The sequence below is a fragment of the Hemicordylus capensis genome, chromosome 1 (genome assembly GCF_027244095.1).
Source record: "Hemicordylus capensis ecotype Gifberg chromosome 1, rHemCap1.1.pri, whole genome shotgun sequence".
Lineage (NCBI taxonomy): Eukaryota > Metazoa > Chordata > Lepidosauria > Squamata > Cordylidae > Hemicordylus > Hemicordylus capensis.
In genome coordinates, this window is record NC_069657.1 from 137273537 (window position 1) to 137293046 (window position 19510).

A 19510-nucleotide genomic window follows, 5' to 3' on the forward strand; every position below is an offset into this window, starting at 1 on the left:
GCTTTGTTGGATACACGATAATCATATGGACAGAAACCTGATCAAAGGCAAGGCATATGTTACAAGTGAGGGTCCCTGAGGCTAAGAGATAAGCCCAAGGTGAACAACAGAAACCAGTCAGAAATTTACAGGATTTGCAAAATTTAAAGGGACAGCAAGTTGTCTCAGCATTCATAAGTCCCATGAGTCCCACTCAGCATTCATAAGTCCCATTTTAGGAACAGGAGACACTGAGGTGCAGATATATAGAACTTGCCTAGGCAAGCAGTTGTGCATTGATTTGCATATGAGCACTTCTCAACCCTGTCATTTCATTAAGGCAAGCAGCTTGATCCTATTATTTATTATTATTAATATTAATTCAATTCCTATACCACCCTTCCAAAAATGGCTCAGGGGGGTTTACACAGAGAAATAATAAATAAATGAGATGGATCCCTGTCCCCAAAGGGCTCACAATCTAAAAAGAAACACAAGATAGACACCAGCAACAGTCACTGGAGGTACTGTGCTGAGGGTGGATAGGGCCAGTTACTCTCCCCCGCCAAATAAAGAGAATCACCGTGTTAAAAGGTGCCTCTTTGCCAAGTTAGCAGGGCTCCTGCATTTTTACTCAGTTACTCAAGTAACAGTGCATATAATTGAAGTCTTAAGAATAAATTAGAAACAGGATAGTTATAGCGAGGCTATCAAGGCAAGGACAAAATGCTGCTACCATATACACATATAATCTTATTTTGTTTAAAGTTACTATGGTGGACTTTTTCTTTACAAGTCTGATAGAATGGGTGCAAACCATTTTTCTCTAGCTTCTGGACAGCAATAAAGATTGACCAGTCTGCCCAACATGAGGGGAATAAAAAGCAAAACAAGAGAAAGATTTCAAAGGTGGGGAGCCTCAGGAATGGAAGCACACTTGGGTGGGGGGCAGGAAGGTCAAGAGGGGATGGAGGAGAAATGAGGAACTGGAGATACAAGCTTATCCCCCCCAACATACCACACATGAAAACAAGGACATTCCTGTGCATGAGTATGCATACAGGGTATGGAAATGTCTGGGGAAGGGAAACTAAGGCAGAGAAAAAGAGAGACAGACAGACAAGGGAGCAAAACACCGAGCATCTGCAGCAGAGTGTTTTTTGCAGAGAAACTGCAACCTGTCCCCTCTCCATACCCTTAAAATTCAATAGCAGAATGACTTTCCCTTCAAATACTAATGAGCAAACGCCCCTAATCCTCTTTCCGTATGGGTAAAAATAAGGAGCAGAGCTGACAGGATAACTACATACCTCCCAACACCTCTGTCTTCAGAAATTAAAGATCTTCCCCATACCACCTCTCAAGCAATTAGACCACATGTTCTGTTCCACACAAATATTCACTCCATTTTTCTCCCTCAGAGGTCTTCAGGGGGAAACATACTTTCACAACTTTCTAACCCCTCTCACTTTTCATTTGCACAAGCAAGTAATGTTTAAAATTAAGAAGAGAATGCCTCTGATTACATTATCAGTCCAAAAATCAGTACCAGAACTGAGCCATGGTTTTTCTGTTGCCACACAAAAACCCACTCTTGGTTTTTGTCCAGTTTTTATTGGGTTCAACAGTCCAATTTAAAAAGCAAGACTTCCTCCCTGCTGGAATGAAGTGGCAGGAGCTGGTTGCTTGGAAGTTATTTGGCATACAAGTAGCCCTCATTTCCCTTGGTTTTGTGTAACCACAGTCAGGCAATATATACGCGATCTCGTTATCCACGGTTTCACATACCGGGGGTAACACAGTTCTCCCCTTACATGGTTGTGCCTTTGCTGTACACGTCATGGGTTACAAGAACAGTTTGGAGGATGACAGTGGAGTGCTTTGGTCTTTATGCTTTGAGTTTTTTGTGCTTCTAAAAGCCATTTGAGTACCCCTTGATATCCTCAGGGAGCCATTGGGAGTCCTTTTTCAGCCATTCCTGTAGAACTTCTTGGAGCCATTTTCTGGAACCGCTTGCAACATTGTGCTGCTCTCGAAAGGCAGTCAATTATCACTTTTATAAATTTAATTTTAATGAATTTTTTATTTTAAAAAATTCAAATTAAAAATTAATTTTGATAATTACAGTGCGGTATTTAATTTAAATTTCAATTCAAATTCAATTTCAATTAAAATTTGATTTTAATTATCCACTGAAAATTGATTCTCCTCTCAGTTTGTGATTCTCACGTGGTGTGTGGGTGTTTACTTGAAATGTATTTAATTTTGTGCCTCCTCTTTGACCCTCCTACCAACCAAACAGGCCAGGGGCTTGTGCTGCTGTGCTGGACTTCAACTGTGGGGTGAGTTTCATTATTCAAGTCCAACTGTGGGGTGCGGTTTCATTATTCATGCTTTCGTTATCCACAATTGTAGGCCAGAATGGGGGCTATTTGTATATTCCTGAGGGTGAGGGAGGACAAGCTACAGACATTCCTTACTGCTGCTGAATTCCAAGGAGAAGGGGAACAAATTCCAAGGAGAAGGGGAACAAAGCACTTTGGGGGGAAGGTGCTTAGCACATGGGATGGAGGAAGAGATATCAAGTAAAAGCAGTGAGCACCAAGAAGAAAGAGAGTGAATACAGCGCTGCTACACCATTCAGCCCACCAATCAGATATGCAATACTAGCTGAAAGAAAAGGGAGGCAGCCAGGAGTCTGAAAACCCTGCTAATCGGTTGAAAATGAGCTAGATTTGGACCCACGTTCTGCCCACTGTGGCTACAAACAAATCAACATTTTAGGAAATAAGTTTTGTTAACTAAATAAGATCTCTCCATTTCAGTTTCTCACCCAGATATTGTGAAATGGATCCGTCCCATTGCCTGGATCATAAATAAGGCAATTTCCACCATAATCTCTTTCTGGCAAGGGGACTCCTAGATTAGGATCAATGAATTTCATAAATTGTCTTCCATCATGTACATTCTGCAGAATGAAATACATCTATTAGAAATAGAAATAAACATGTTCTAAAGTTTAAGAGAATGTATAATATTTCTTGAAAACAACCATTTTTACATTTGCTAATTTGACAATGCAGATGGACTGGCAAACTCTTAGTGTGTTCTTTTGTCTCAATTTGAGTCATGACCTCCAGGAAGAGACTGAAGAACAAAGTCCAAGTGTCTATTTAGTGCTCTTGAATAAGGAGTTAAAACTTACAAGAGTAAACACAAATTTGACAATACCTCAGCTTGTGCACTTGGTGCCCCACCTTGAGAGATGTACCCCTTTGCATCATCATCCTGCCCCAAAGGGTGTGCAGAGGCAGGATATTTGGGATACTCAAGCATTTGAGATGAAGATGAAATCTTCCAGAGGAAGAACTGTCCCTGTCCCCTGGCTATAAGGGCCTAATAACCTGCCATTCAACAGGAGCAGCAGAGAAAAATGTATTTTTATATTTGCAGACTTAGCGTTAACAAAGGACAACATTAAAGAAGCTGTACTTGGGTTCTCCCCAGTGTATTTTTATAGTTACAGGCTCCAAGATTGGAAGGGAGAAAGAAATACACGCAATCTTTGCAATACAGCCCTGTTAGCGCAGTACGCTTAAAGAGAGAGTCACTAGAAGTTTTTACTTGCCAATGGTGGACAGGAAAGTGGCTAATTACGTGACTGGTGATAGTGGCTGAAGGTGATGACATACACTAAACAGGCGAACACTACCTGAGCCTGCCTGATGTCCCATCATCTCTTCTGCCTACCATTACGAATGCAATGTTAGGATATGAAGGCATTTCAGCAGGGAATAACCTCCCATTGGATGCCTAACACTCATCCTAACATGCCTAACAAAGTTCAAAAACAGGATTTTTACAATCTGTGGAGTTGCTAAGGAGGACTTCTCTGGCTTAGTCACAAGTGAAATGATGGCTAAAAATATCCTCCCGTTGTTCTAAACAGATTAATTGCTATGTACCATAAACAGCAGAGAGAGACTGGACAATTAACATTACCAGTTATAGGACTCTCAATACAAGGCTGCCACCAGAAAAACATGCAGACTACTAAAGGATAACCACCCTAACTAAAACTTGTAAATAAGCTCCCATGGTTTACCTACCTGAACATTTTTGGACTTGCCTGCTATAAGGGCACTGGAGCAGTTTATTCCTGTCAGCAGCACTTTATACACTGTTAATGTTTCTGACAGCTGACTTGTGATGGTCACTGTAGCTTTTTTTTACCCTAGATTTGCCCCAGGATAGATCTCCTGACATATTCTAGAGCATGAGCCAACTACCAGGAAAAGTTTCAGTGCTTCAAGTGCTGCTGCTGTCCAGAGGCATGGCCCAAAAAGAAAAGAAAAGGTAATAAAGAAACAACTCCCTCCAACACCACTCACCAAGACTTAAGATCCAGTTTGGCAATGGCAACCAGGTGAGTGGTTAAAGATGAGATTTCCCTAAATATCTGCTACTGTTTATATAGTAGCCAGAAGGAAACTGAGTGGAAAGGCAAAAGTCTTGCCCCCTGTCTTGTCAATGGTACACAATATCAGAGCTGAAGGGAATGGCAAGCATCCTGTCCTCCAAAGCAGCTTTCAAGAACATTCTGCACTCTGTTTTGTGCAGGTGCATTACCCCAGACTAAACAGCACAGAGGTCATGAAGAAGAATATAACTGTACAGACAGATTTATTCAACTGAAATAAATTGGTCACAATACTATCCAGCAAGGGGGCTGAATATGGTCTTTAAATTTTACACCTAAGAGAGCTTCTTTAGGAGGCAATTTTTAAATTTCTTACCTGAAAGAGTATGAAGATGAGGAAAAGCTCATACACAACACTGACACACAGCCAAAACCTCCAGTAGGCTAGAGGAACAAACAAGAAAATCAGAACACACACACACAAATGAGAGTTTAATGGGTAGATTTATTACAACTGTTATTTGAAGCAAGCTATGGAATGGTCAGCACTTCAACATCAAACAAGGTCAGACAATGTGCTTTCAGGAAGCCGCAAGTTTTCAGTGAAGTCTCAACATTTAGTAAAGATTGTTTGTTCATTTAGTCAAGAACGATTTTTGGAAAAGGTAATCTTGTTTGATTGCCTTTGGAGATGGTCCATGCACACATTTAATAGCTGTCGAAATGTGTCTATTTTTGGGAGACAAGATTATCATATATCTCAAGATTTCTAGGGTCCCTATGCCTACTCAATGTCTTTGTTTCTCCTCAGTTTGATGAAATAAGCCCCTCCCACTATGCATATTCTTCTGCCAGCTAATGACAAGCCTTCTGTCAGGCATTTGCTCCTGTTTCATAAACTCATGGTTAATAAGATAATATTCCCATTTTAACCTCATTTAGCTTTTTGATGCTTCTAAAACTTGACTTTTAAAAAATGGTTTTGTAGGCATCTCAAGTGCTCATAATGCTGGAAAGCGATTAAGAGGGGGTATATCTAAATGAATTTTAAAGAACACTAAACGTAACATTCCTCCCACTCCTTGTCCAACATGTTTTGGCTGGCTTCAGTTCAAACCATGACTCTTTGGCTTCAATCCTTATTCTGTAAAGGGAATACTCAGGCAGTAATTTGTACCAATTTACCTTGAAGTCAGTAAATAATCAGTAGTAATCCTTCCCCTAATATTACTACCTACACATTACCAGTTCCTGTTGTAGTAGCTCTAATCAGGCATCCTGTTATTCAGCAAAGTCAACAAACAAGCAGATACAAGAAAATCCATACTAAACCACAGTCTCGCAGATAAGCCCACTCTCAGGTGTCACAGGGCAGCCTAAGTGGCAGGTCTGCAAGCTACTTGCCTAGGAGGTGTTACTATGTCCAGGAAGTGCCTATTTACAAACCTATGTTAAGCCAAAACAGACAAAAAGTGAGGCACAGATTTAATGAATTTAACAGCTTATCCATGCTCTGTCCCTAGTGCTTTTAGGATTAAACAAATCATAACAGTCCAGATCTTCCTTTCCCTGCAGCAATCACGTGGCTGCATATCACACTGTCACAGCCCTAAAACTACATCTGTAGAAGGCAAGAACAAACAAATACTGAATGCTAGAAAAGGCCTAGAAAGGTAAGCAGCCCTCTATTCTTTCCTTCCTTCCTAAACACCCTTTGGGCTATACATAAACGCTTGCTATATCTCCCAGTCTTCAAACACTAGGACAATTCACACAACTTCTACTGGTGATTATCCCAAAATGAATGGTGAGAGGAGAGAAGGCAAAAGGATTATTCCTGACATACCTCTCATTTAGCTGGTATTACTCTTAAGATGTACAACCAGATCACAATTTGGAACCTCAGATCGAGATTCTACCTAACTAGCAGACATCTGGATCCAAGTCCTCTACAACCTGGTCTGCAATTCCAAAAGTGGAAGTCTCCAATCTTCAAGATACCTGAAGATGGCTCAGAAAAGAGAACATTCCACTAGAGATGTGCACGAATGGTTCGTGCAGGCGCAGGCAGAAAGCAGTTCCTTTAAGAAGCAGGTAAGCAGGTCCCTTTCCTGCTCCACTGCCGTCCTATCACTTTTCCAGGCACGGCACAAAGGCTGCATGCAGCTGTGACGTTATTGACACCGGAGAACAATGTTGCACCCACGTTTGCTAGAGTGAGCACCACACCCAGAAAAGCAGCCAGGCGGCAGCGGGGTAGGTAAGGACCTGCTTCTTAAGGGAACTGCTCTCTGCCCCGCTGAACAAATCAACTGTGGGCACCTAAGCTGGTTTGGTGCTTCCCAAAAGGAGCACCAAACCGATTTGTGCACATCCCTTCATTCCACAACATGTTGTGCTGGTTTGTGTCTAAGAAGAACAACCATTCTTAAAGGAGGAAAAATGGTAGAATATAAGGCCAATTACACACTGAAATCTGACATATATCCAGAGGGCTGCATATTCAGAACTTCCGAAGCAAAAGGACAAATGATAATTTCTGGCAGTCATCAACTAATACATTTATCAGCATCAAGAAACTAATGCAGTGATGTGAAATAACTATATATGCACTTGAATTAACTCTTTAGAAATTGTAGTAATACATTCTGGGAAGAGATTATGATCAACAATGTGACAAATATTCAAGAGATACAACAGAAACAGTGAACTACTAAATGCATAGGCATGGCATGTATTTCACTTTTTATTTATTTAAGTAATTGATGGTAGTCAAAAATGTAATATTGCAGTACAATCATTATCTCAGAGAAGTCAGAAAAATCTGCAGATGGCCTCAGTCAAGGTTACTATTTTGTAGCCTAGCTACAGGTTCTCACATTGCATACAGGACTTTGTTCTGCAACACTGATGTGAGTTGTGGTGAAAGAAGGCTGGGTTATTCATTTTCACTCTGATCATCTCACCTAAGTAGCATGACACAATGGCATAATTTCCAAGCTGACACGGTCTACAGTAAGACTAAGTCACCAGGTGAGGGTGAGGTGGTAGAAGGGAATTCTGAGAAACCATGACAAGAGGGGAAAAAACCTCTTATGTAATCAGTCTATTTGATGTGGTTAGCATTCATTAAGTTCTCCATCATCACATATCAGAGAAGTCAAGAAAACTGTTCATTGAAAGAAGATACTTGACAAAATGACTGTTTTCTGGTGGAGGGCGAGATAAGAGCAGAACTTATCTAGCAAAAGCTATTCCTAAAACTACTTTGAAAGAGCTTAAAAAATAAACTTGTGCAAGGGTGCTAAATTAGAATTTTCAGAAGGGCCCAATTTGCATTAAGGAATAAAATGGTAGCCTGGATAAAGTGCAAGTGTTTCATGCGAGATAAAAAAAACCTTCCAGTTCTGATAGGATGATGAAATACCTCTTAAGGAAAAATGTGCTGATTGCCTTTTCCCACTAAAGTGGGAAAGTATCTCAGACACACACAGAAGTTACAAAAGGAGAAATTTAGCTTTACTAAGATTACTTCCAATCACAACTATGTTGCACTTTTTTTTTAAACTATGCCTGTTATGGGAACCTTATCACACTCATTTCTCTAAAGTGACAGTTGGCTCTTCTACTCCCCTTTATTCCATCACTCTAAAGAACAGTGGTGTTCTTTACTACTTCAAGTTCATCAGAGACTGCCTTACAAAATAGTTTCAGTAACTACTTTTGCTCGCTCTGTCAAAGGCAGCTTATTTTATACTTTCTCAATAGTTTCAGAAATCATTTTGATGTAATTGTCAAGATGTTTGTGTTTGAAAATGGTGCTTAACTCAGGAGGGAGTGAAAATTGGCCACTTATTCCTTTGAACCATTTTTGATGGGTCAATCATTCAGAATTACAAGAGCACCTCCATTTTGCTCCATTGGTTTTTGTTCTCTCCCTCGAGACAGAAAAGGTCAACTTCATGACAGTGAAGGCCAGCATTAGCTTGCGTTTTCTAAACTGTTTTTCCACTGTCTGTGTCTTCAAAATCTTTATGAAAGTTTTAAGCACTCAGCATACCAGTAGGCACAGAACACAGAATCATCAACACATTTGGTGACTAAGGCTGCAACATTCCCCTGTAGCATACAAACAAGGAAATAAAGCCACCAAAAATGTATTTAAAACCACAACAGTGAGGATGCTGAGCTACCAAAACAAACAGTAGCATATTGACACATTCTTGAACCACTACAGAACTGACACTTCAGAGGTATGTCTGCAGGAGTATTTCTATCGTACTTCTCATTTTTTGACAAAACATCTTCTGGACAAGGTAATGAATATCCTAGAAAGGGTTTTTGTTTTTAATTCTTGCTGAAACTAATAACAAGATCATTATTTTGTTTGGCATTTATAAAGAAGTTATGTTCAATCAGAACTTTCCAAAAGAAGGATGATCAATCAATACATTGGTGTGAAAGTGCCACATGTGACCAAATTACCTACTAGTCATGGGGACCTTAAGTGGCACAGTGTGGAAATGCTTGATTAACAAACAGAAGGTTGCCAGTTCGAATCCCCGCTGGTACTATATCAGGCAGCAGCGATATAGGAAGATGCTGAAAGGCATCATTCCATACTGTGCGGGAGGAGGCAACGGTAATGGTAAAACCTTCTGTACTCTACCAAAGAAAACCACAGGGGTCTGTGGGCACCAGGAGTCGAAATCGACTTGGCGGCACATTTTACCTTTACATGGGGATGGAGGAAGAAAATATCTCTCTCATGTATAACCTAAGCCTGAGATATCTCAATGACAATGTGGCATCAACTGACATTCTTTCAAGAGTTGAACAGAAAATTTAGATTGGAATGTGACAGTCAGGTACAAATTCAGGAGAGGGCTTCAAAACTAAGCTAGATTCCTTTAATGAAATTACAATCTATCTGGAGGATATATAATATGAAACAGAAGATACTCAATTCAACAACATATAACTATTAGGAGCTACTCAAGGCAAATTTTTATGCTATGAGCAACTTGGATTACCTGGATGAGGTCTTGAAAATGGCCCATCTTTAGCTTGAGTGACTCCAAAACACAGGAAGACTAAAATGCTGGCAACAATGCCTCTGAAAAAGACATCAAGAACAATTCTTCAGTGTATATTTGTTCATGAAAAGGCAAATCCATGTTGCCATTTGTTAAATAAGTATTTTAGTATTTATTAAACATCTAAATGAGAAAGGATGACTGACACATTTTAAAGCAGTCTTGTATGTAAGGTTGAAGTATCATGAACATCCAGTTCATACTACATTAACAAGTCAGCCGTTTCAGATATAAGTTTTCAAAATTCAGAAGCCTGTTGCAAGGAAGAACAACTTTACCTGGCACACATACAATCTAAATATATATTAAAAAGCATGTGCAAGTAAATTCTTTTAAAAAAGAGGCGACATCTTAAAAAGCAAAGACTAATCAAAAGCAAAGAACCTCAAGTACATAGAAAGATCTAGCTCATTTTTTTCTGGCACCATTCAATTCCAATAGCCCCCTTTTTGAGACAGCTATGTGAACAAGAATCTAAGGGACACTTACAGGGTCTCACTGAAAAGGGCTTCCTAAGGGAGGAATGCTTTGGTGGTTGCTGAATTCCTTCCTGACAGTGTCCTTATAAGGTTTGCAAGGCATCCCTTTTGGTTAAAGTCAGGAATAAAAAATAGCAACTGAATAGGGCAAAGAAGCATCTCCTGCTCTCCACTAGTTATGCTACAGCAGGGGTGGGGGGAGAAACCAAGTTCCGTGCATGGGAAGGAAGTCTACCTTCATTGGAACTATTGGAATAATTATACACCACTTTTCAACATCAGAGAACATGATTTGGGATAGTTCCTTATCCCAAACAGCCTCACAGTTTAAGAAGAAACACAAGGGAGACACCAGCAAGAGTCACTGAGAGGGACACTACTGGATTCAATTGGATCAGATGGTCTCCCCTGACTCAATACAAGAGTTAACTAATTAGCTGCTTGCCTGGTCACTTACGGCAAGTAAAAGTATACGTGCAGGTGACCTACCTTTTTTTGATTTCCCTTTCAAACCATAAAAAGGTACCTGGCCCTTAAAAGTTATGAGAAACAAAGCATGCCGTTTCTATAATGTATAGTCAAAGAAGAATAAGGCAGGTCGGGGGCACAGTCAGAGAGGTGCAGCAGTGGGGCTAGGCTGAAATCCTTGCCTATGACCAGAGATGTGGGGTGGAATTTTCCCATACTGTGTTTCCATGGAAAATTTTACATTTCTAAAAATTAATTGGCCAGCATCCAGACTAGCACTGTGTACATACAGTAGTGCAAGTTCTAGACTACAACTGTGCTGTTGCTTGAGCAGGGAAAGGTCAATTTTCACAAATCTCTTCTCTCTGAAGCCTACCATACGCCTCCAAAACACCGTTATGTTCCTGCATGCAATACCATAATTTCATCACTAGGGACAGTGTACTCCTTACAATATATCAAGACTGTACAACTTCAGCTTGCACCTCCCTATTTGCCACCGTGCCTGGGGATTATGGGAGTTGTAGTCCACAAACAGCTGGAGTGCCAATATTGTGCAGTCCTGATGCATATCATTAACACTGTCCAATTAGCAAAACGAAAAGAATATGGGAACGGTCAGGGTCAATCCCATAACAAACAAACAAAAACATGCTGGATTTATGTGAGTAGAAAGCTCACTACATCACAACTACACTGAGAGGCCCAGTTAAACTGAAGTCTGCCCTGGCTTTCTTGTAACTTTTTTTTTTTTTTAGTTTATAGAAGCCTTTGAATCAGGAAGAGAATTCAGCTTACAATGGCAAAGAGCTAACTTGGCAAGAGGCACCTTTTAATGTGGTGATTCTCTTTATTTAGCAGGGAGAGAATAATTGGCCCTATCTACCTCCAGCACAGTACCTCCAGCGACTACTGTTGGTGTCTATCTTAGGTTTCTTTTTAGACTGTGAGCCCTTTGGGGACAGGGGTCCATCTTATTTGTTATTTCTCTGTGTAAACCGCCCTGAGCCATTTTTGGAAGGGCGGAATATTATTATTATTATTATTTTACATTTATATCCTGCTCTTCCTCCAAGGAGCTCAGAGCGGTGCACTACATAAGTTTCTCTTTCACAACAACCCTGTGAAGTAGGTTAGGCAAAGAGAGAAGTGACTGGCCCAGAGTCACCCAGATAGTATCATGGCTGAATGCGGATTTGAACTCAGGTCTCCCCGGTCCTAGTCCAGCACTCTAACCACTACGACCACGCTGGCTCATGAATAGGAAAGGAATAGGAAAGGAATAGAATAAAAATAATTTGCACATGCAAAAGAACTCCATATCTTGTTCTGAAGGAAAATGCCCTAGATAACCAAAGGACACAAACTGGATTCACTCTATCTCAATGGGGACTGCTGAACCCAAGGGTAATTATTGGACCACATAATGAATTGACAGAGTCAAAGCGATTTAAATCAGGGAGACAAAGACACAATTTAATCATATATGCCTGACATACTAATCTTGTCTGTTTTCTAGTGCTCTGTAGTTATGATCAGTATATATGCTCTATGTGACTAAAAAAGTGTCAGATAGCAATTGAAAGACCTGCTTCTAAAAAAAAATTCTGCTTTTTAAATACAAATTACTAGAGTAACCAGGAGGCAACCTTAATAATGCATAAAGGATTAAAAGTTGAATGGAAGCTGACTTTTAAAACACTTATTAACTGTGCCCTGTGTTGACACTGTATTCTAGTTAGGTATGGATAGCTGGAGTTCTGGTGTTCAGGAGGTCTGTTTCAATCTTTGCAACTAGTTTCAGTGTTTACTGCCCAAAATTACTGATGACTTTATGTTACAATGCAGCTCTTGTTAATGCATACAACTTAGTTTCTTGAAATTTGAATTGAAAATCTTACTGTGCGAAACATTTAATGATGGTATGAAACCTTCACTTAGTTCCTTTGAGTTTTCCATGACAATGTACACTTTCATAAATAATTGATTTTGTTGATTCCCTTTAGAGTTACTAAACTCTGCAAACTGTTAATCTGATCACATTGTACCCAATATTATATTTCTCTAACAGATCAAATTAACATTTATCTTAATCAAGGAGCAACTGAATTTCGGCTTATGGTAAACAGAACACATGGAGAATTTGTGGCAGGATGCAGTTAGTCATATAAACTGTAGCAGAACACGAATCTTCATTGCCACTGCATGTTAGCTGGCATTTAAAGAGGGCTTCACATACTTTCTCACCATTCCTCCCCATTCCATTGTACATTGAACTTTTCTAGGTCTTGTACAAGTAGATGTTGATGCCTTGCACAACAGATTGTATGACACCTTGTAGAACATTGTATGTGTTGGGAGTAGGCTTCCACTAGCAGGTGCACAAGATTACAGAGCATTGCAACTTTACACAGCTCCACAATATTAACTGTGCACAACTTTTCATGCTGTGCTTGTGCAACACAAGTCTGGATGTAGTTGATGCTGCTGTGATACCTCTTTTCCATAAAAAGTGATTTACATAGCTCAGGGCTTGACAAATCTGCCCAGAAATTTAACCATGGTAACTAGCCTACGATATTCAGAGGCACAGTCTGTGTTTGTCCTAGGCCACATTGTTTCTGTTCTAAGTGAGTTATTTGTAAAGCAAATAAAGAGAAGCCCATTTACTCTTCCTCCCCACGAAGTCCATTGTCCATTGTTGGGCTCTTGAATGTTTGGGTGGCTCTTACATACAAAATAAAAAATAAAAATGGTCAAGGCTGTTAGCAAAAGGAATGAGAAAATAGTTCCCTGTAGGGATGTGCACGAAACGGTTCGCAGGCCGTGTTGGAGGCCTGTGAACCGGTTCTCTTGTCCAGCGGTCCAACGAACCATCAGCGGGTGTGTGTGTTGCTTTAAGGCCAGGGAGGTTGTATTTACCCCTCCCGCCGCTTTCCCCCCTCCAGTGCTACAGTTTCCAGCAAAATCTTCGGGGAGGCAGCGTTCCTCCCTGCCTCCCCTGCCCCCTTGTTGTCGGCCAAATCTGGAGGTAACACAGGCGCATGCGCCGACTGCCGCACGCATCACGCACATCACTGCGGCGTGCGAGTGCACATCGGCGGCATGCGAGGCGGCGGCGGGTGCATGCACCCGTGTTACTTCCAGATTTGGCCGACAACAAGGGGGCAGGGGAGGCAGAGAGGAATGCTGCCGCCCTGAAGATTTTGCCGAAAACTGGAGCACTGGAGGGGGGAAGCGGCGGGAGGGGTAAGTACAACCCTCCCGCCCTTAAAGCAACAGCCCCCTGGAGTTGGACCATACCTCTGCGGTCCGTGCACATCACCAGTTCCCTGTTCCAAAGGGCTCACCATCTTTAAACCAATGAAAACACAAGATACTAGCAGGAGCCACTGAAGGGGCATCATACTGGCTTCAGTAGGGAGTGTTGCTCTCGCTCTGCTAAATGTAAAAGCAGCAGCACTTTAACAAGTGCCTCTTTGCCCTCTTAGGAGGAGTAAAGTTTGTTTACCTTGTAAAATAACAATAGAAAATGGACTCCTGAGCAGTGACAGAAACCAGAAAAAAAAATTCGATTCTAGCTGCAGGTTTCACCCTTTCTGTTGTTCTTTAGTATTGATTATCATTGGCAATATTTCTTATGACCTGGAATCCCACTACTGCTGTCCGGCAGTGTGGATAAGAAGTGATTTAAAAACACTAGTTTTTTTAAAGTGATGCTTACTGTAATCGAGGGTTTGTTTTTTTAAAAAAAGATCTGGTTTAGAAGAAAAATGGGATTTAATAGAAACATGTTGAAGCCTGCATTTAAAATCTCTTAAAACTGAATCATGACCATTCCACACTGAATTATTTATTTATTCATTTTATATACTGCCCTTCCAAAAATGGCTCAGGGTGGTTTACATCAAAATAAAACAATAAAAATCAATTAAAAACAAAAAACTAAATGATAAAAAGCATACAACTAATTAACAATTAAAACATTTAAACAGTTAAAAACTCAGTTAAAGGGGGGGACCCGAAAGGGGGAAGGGCAGAGGCCAGAAAGTGGGGGCGGAAAAAGGGGGGACACCCGGAAAGGGGGGGGAGACACCCAGAATGTGGGGGGGGGAGGAAAAAAGACTTGTTTGCAAGTTAAGGAGTGGCTGTACGGAATGGAGACTGGCAATACAACCTGGAGTGGACTTCTCTGTGGAGAGAAAGATTGTGTTCACTAGCTTTTTTTAGCCCTGAAATGAAAAATAGAACTCCTGCTGGACTGTGCTCTGATAGAAACAAAGTCCTGTGTCAGATTCTTGAAAAAAAAAAAAAAAGAGCTTGCCTATGACAAAATAGTATTTTAATTGCAAGGAGCTGCTAGATGCAAGTTAGGAAAAATCAGGACTCTGTTTTTGTGGAAGAGAGCCTGTCATAAGGTATACTTGCTAGGAAGATGGGGCAGTGTAATTTCTAGAAAGACATGCAAGGAATCAGGTTGGGGGGGGACTAAGCCATCTCTTTAGTTCTATGTGAGAAAGGCTAGGCTTCACCTGCTCAGTGGAAAGCAAAAGGCACTCAGCATATTCTCCAAGGCACTTATTCTTTCTACTAGCTAAGGAATAATTGGCTGGACAGTTGTGAGGGAAGCCCTATTATAATCTGTAATCAATAGCTATGGGAAGTCTAATACTACTAAGGCAAACAAGGAACAAAGTAAAGGACTGAAGCCAGTGTCCTTTCCCACAAATGATTCAATGGATATGTGGAATGGAACACACATGTGGTATGGAACTGGTTGGATTATACAGCCTGACAAGGTATTCTATGAACAAGAGAAAATGGATCCTTTGTTTGGAAAGCCTGGCCAGTTCTACATGGCATTCACCCAAAATGGCTGACAAGTTTACATAAATCATGGGGCAACTCAGCCAAACTCCAGTTACTCCAAGTACTATCTTGGAGTGAGAAATAAGATGCCTCTAGAAGTTTCAATCATCATTTGAAGTATGCACACAGCACTTTTGCCTCCAGAACTAAGCTGAGCCAAAACACTTGGTGTTCATTCAGCAGGCAGGCTCTTCCAGGGGAATACGGTACCAAGGTAACTAGTGTATGAAAGTGCACTCTCAAGTAGTATCTTGGACACGTAGGCAACATATTTGCAAAACACTTAACTAATGAATCCTCTGCAGTACTTTGAAGTTATTATTCCAAACAGAGAAAAAGTTGAAAATTACAAACCAAGAAGGTCACACAGAAGTGAATCATAGGGATATGCCTATAAATCAGTTCCTGGTTACTGCCTTAATTCCTATAACAGAACACTGATTTTTAAGCCCATTAGGGTAGTCACTCAACAGAGAGGCATTTTCATCTGCTACTGTAACTACACAGGCAATGCAAGCACTCCAACAGTCAAGAAGGGTTCTGTACTCCACCTCTCAACAGAAGTGGCAATGACTACTTCTGAATTTCACAATTCACCCCTACAAAACTCAATTCTAGTTCTATGATCTCACTGCTAACATGGGTGAACCTTGCTGCTGAAGTAAGGCCCCCAGGGATCTGTACTGGGACTAGTGCTCTTTAACTTGTTCATAAATGATCTAGAAGTTGGGGTCAGCAGTGAAGTGACCGAATTTGCAGATGATACTAAATTATTTAGGGTCGTTAAATCCAAATCAGGTTGTGAGGAGCTCCAAAAGGATCTCTCCAAACTTGGTGAGTGGATGACAAAATGGCAAATGTGGTCCAGTGTTGATAAGTGTAAAGTACTGCATATTGGGGCAAAAAAACAGCAGCACAAATACGATGATGGGAGCTGAGCTGTCAGTGACTAATCAGAAGAGAGAACTTGGGGTCGTGGTGGACAGTTCATTGAAAGCGTCGACTCAACGTGTGGCAGCGATGAGAAAGGCAAATTCCATGCTAGGGATCATTAGGAAGGAGATTGAAAATAAGAATGCTAGTTTTATAATGCCCTTATACCAATTATGGTGTGGCCACATTTGGAGTACTGCATACAGTTCTGATCACCATATTTTAATAAGGACTGTGTAGAACTGGAAAAGGTGCAGAAGAGGGCAACCAAGATGATCAGGGGCCTGAAACACCTTCCTTATGAGGCAAGGCTATAGCATCTGGGGGGTTTTACTACAGGGGTACATGATAGAGGTGTATAAAATTATGCATGGAATACAGAGAGCAGGCAGAGAGAAATTTTTCTCCCTCTCTCACAATAGAACCAGGGGTCATCTCATGAAACTGAACATTGGGAAATTTAGGACCAACAAGAGGAAGTACTTTTTCATACAGCACATAATTGATCTATGGAATTCTCTGCCATGGGATGTGGTGATAGCCATTAGCTTGAAAGGCTTTAAAAGGGGCTTAGACAAATTCATGAAGGACAGGTGTATCAATGGCTACTAGTCTGGTGGCTATAGGCTACCTCATTTAGGATGCTTCTAAATACCAGTTGCAGGGGAACAACAGTAGGAGATGTCCTCACTTCCTGCTTGAGGCATCTGGTGGGCCACTGTGTGAAACAGGATACTGGACTAGATAGACCTTGGGCCTGATCCAGCCCCAGGGTGGCCAGAACCTAAGGGGTATACTCGTGAGTCAAATGGGCCATAACCCAAAAAGCCAAATCTGGCAAGAGGACTGTTCTTATGTAAAGGGTGTAGGAAAAGGCATTACAGGAGGACCTCGATATTTGTGGGGGATCCGTTCTCTACTATCACCGTGGACATGGAAACCATGAATAGTGAGTCACTGGGGCAATGGGATCGCTGACGTTAGGTTCCCAGAGGCCTGAAAATTGCCTCAAAAATGCCAAAAGTGTTAAAATGGTGAAATAAAATGCCCTACTGTGCTCTGTGGGTCTCCAGAGATCCAGAAATGCCCCCCTAAAGCCAGAAATTGCCCAATTTTTGTCCCCCCCATGTTTCATGTTTTTCCCCCTCAAGAAAATGAGCCATAAAATGGCTCCTGCACTCAAAATGGCAACCTGAATTAATGTCTCACATCATTTCCGTCCACCATGACCCACAGATACATAAGTTTAGCTCATTTTTTGCCAGATTTTTACAATGTATACCAAGGTCAGGTGTCTATTACCCAACCACAAATCCGTGAATGCTGGATTTGTTCTCCTGTATTTAGTGTTACAGGTAGACTTGGATGAGGTTGCAGGAAGGCCAGCCTGTTGCTATTTGGCCACTGAACTCCCCAGCCTTCCCACAAAACAACTTCTAATGTCTTCTTGCTACTCACTTGTTCCAAAATATGCAGATATGTTCAGTAGCTTTGCAGATGTGTGCGTGCACACACAAATTACCTTCAGAAAGTGCTTGCAAATATAACATAGGTGCAAGAAAATCTAGGATATATAGTTTTGTACAAAAGCCAGTTTCACAGCAAATGTATTCTTAAACCACTCATGCACAGAATAAAATGTCAATCATTTGTATATATACTTTTTACAGAAACAGAGTCAGATTAAATCCAACAATATGCTTTTAGCACAGATAGGAATTTTTTTATAGAGTTCCTCTAACCCAGAGTACCTTTTTGAGTAATAAAATAATCCTTAAATTGAAATAATGATTGAGATTTGCAGTCCATTTTTCAGGTGCTAGAGAATACTTGAGAGGAGAGATAACTTGTCCCCTTAGCTAAGCAGGGTCTGCCCTGATTGCATGTGAAAGGGAGACCTGATGTGTGAGCACTGCAAGATATTCCCCTCAGGGAATGGAGCAGCTCTGGAAAGAGCAGAAGGTTCCAAGTTCCCTCCCTGGCTTCTCCAAGATAGGGCTGAGAGAGATTCCTGCCTGCAGCCTTGGAGAAGCCACTGCCAGTCTGTGAAGACAATACTGAGCTAGATAGATCAATGGTCTGACTCTGTATATGGCAGCTTCCTATGTTCCTATGTAAGACTAGTCCCCTGCTAACTTGGCAAAGAGGCACCTTTTAATGTGGTGATTCTCTTTATTTAGCAGGGGGAGAGTAACTGGCCCTATCCATCCCCAGCACAGTACATCCAGTGACTGTTGCTGGTGTCTATCTTATGTTTCTTTCAAATTGTGAGCCCTATGGGGACAGGGATCCATCTTATTTATCATTTCTCTGTGTAAACTGCCCTGAACCATTTTTGGAAGGGCGGTATAGAAATCAAATAGTGACAATAGTGACATTTGTTTACTAACAAAAATTTAATGGGGGAATTTATGGGGAGCATAAACTCTGGCAAAAGAAATGCAAGGAGACAATATGGGATGCAAAACGAGAGTTTTAAGAGCATATAGCTAGAAGTGTCAAAGGGAATTACAAAAGCTTCTTTTTATTATTATTATTTACATTTATATCCCGCTCTTCCTCCAAGAAGCCCAGAGCGGTGTACTACATACGTAGGTTTTTCCTCACAACAACCCTATGAAGTAGGTTAGGCTGAGAGAGAAGTGACTGGCCCAGAGTCACCCAGCAAATCTCATGGCTGAATGGGGGTTTGAACTCAGGTCTCCCCGGTCCTAGTCTAGCAGTCTAACCACTATACCATGCTGGCTTTAAATATATCAGCAGCAGGAAACCTGCCAGGGAGGTGGTTGGACCCTTAGATGATGAGGGTGTGAAAGGGATTAAGGAGGATAAGGAGATTGCAGAGAAGATGAAGGAGTTCTTTGCATCTGCCTTCATGGTGGAGGATACTGACCATGTACCCACTCCAGAACTGAGCTTTTCAGGCTTGGAGGCTGAAGAATTGGGCCAATTCAAGGTGACAAGAAGAGGATGTTCTAAACTGTCTTGAAAACTAAAAAATAACAAATTGTGAGAGCCAGATGGCATCTACCCAAGAGTTCTGATGGAACTCAAATGTGAAACTGCTGTTCTCCGCTGCCAGGATAAGAAGACATCTCTGAGTGGGTTATCCTTCCCATGTGCTCCCAGGCAGGACTTTAGCTTTTTAGTAGTTTTATTGTAAAAACATCTCAAACTTTATAAGTTTTTATAGTCTACAATAATTTTTAATAGTTCCTGGTAATTTTATCATTAATTATATTATAGTTTACAGTAATTGGGGTCTA

General features: G+C 41.0%; 1 protein-coding gene across 3 annotated transcripts in view; it reads right to left on the reverse strand.

The window, feature by feature from the left end:
* Nucleotides 1–19510, reverse strand: part of PTDSS2 (phosphatidylserine synthase 2) — a 95786-nt gene that overhangs the window by 55895 nt on the left and 20381 nt on the right. For all 3 annotated transcript variants that reach the window (XM_053265802.1, XM_053265793.1, XM_053265813.1), the window contains exons 3-5: nucleotides 9433–9515; nucleotides 4776–4843; nucleotides 2813–2947 (exon numbers count right to left, since the gene is read on the reverse strand). In XM_053265802.1, coding sequence (XP_053121777.1) covers nucleotides 2813–2947; nucleotides 4776–4843; nucleotides 9433–9515 — 286 coding nt within the window. The remainder of the gene's footprint in view (nucleotides 1–2812; nucleotides 2948–4775; nucleotides 4844–9432; nucleotides 9516–19510) is intronic.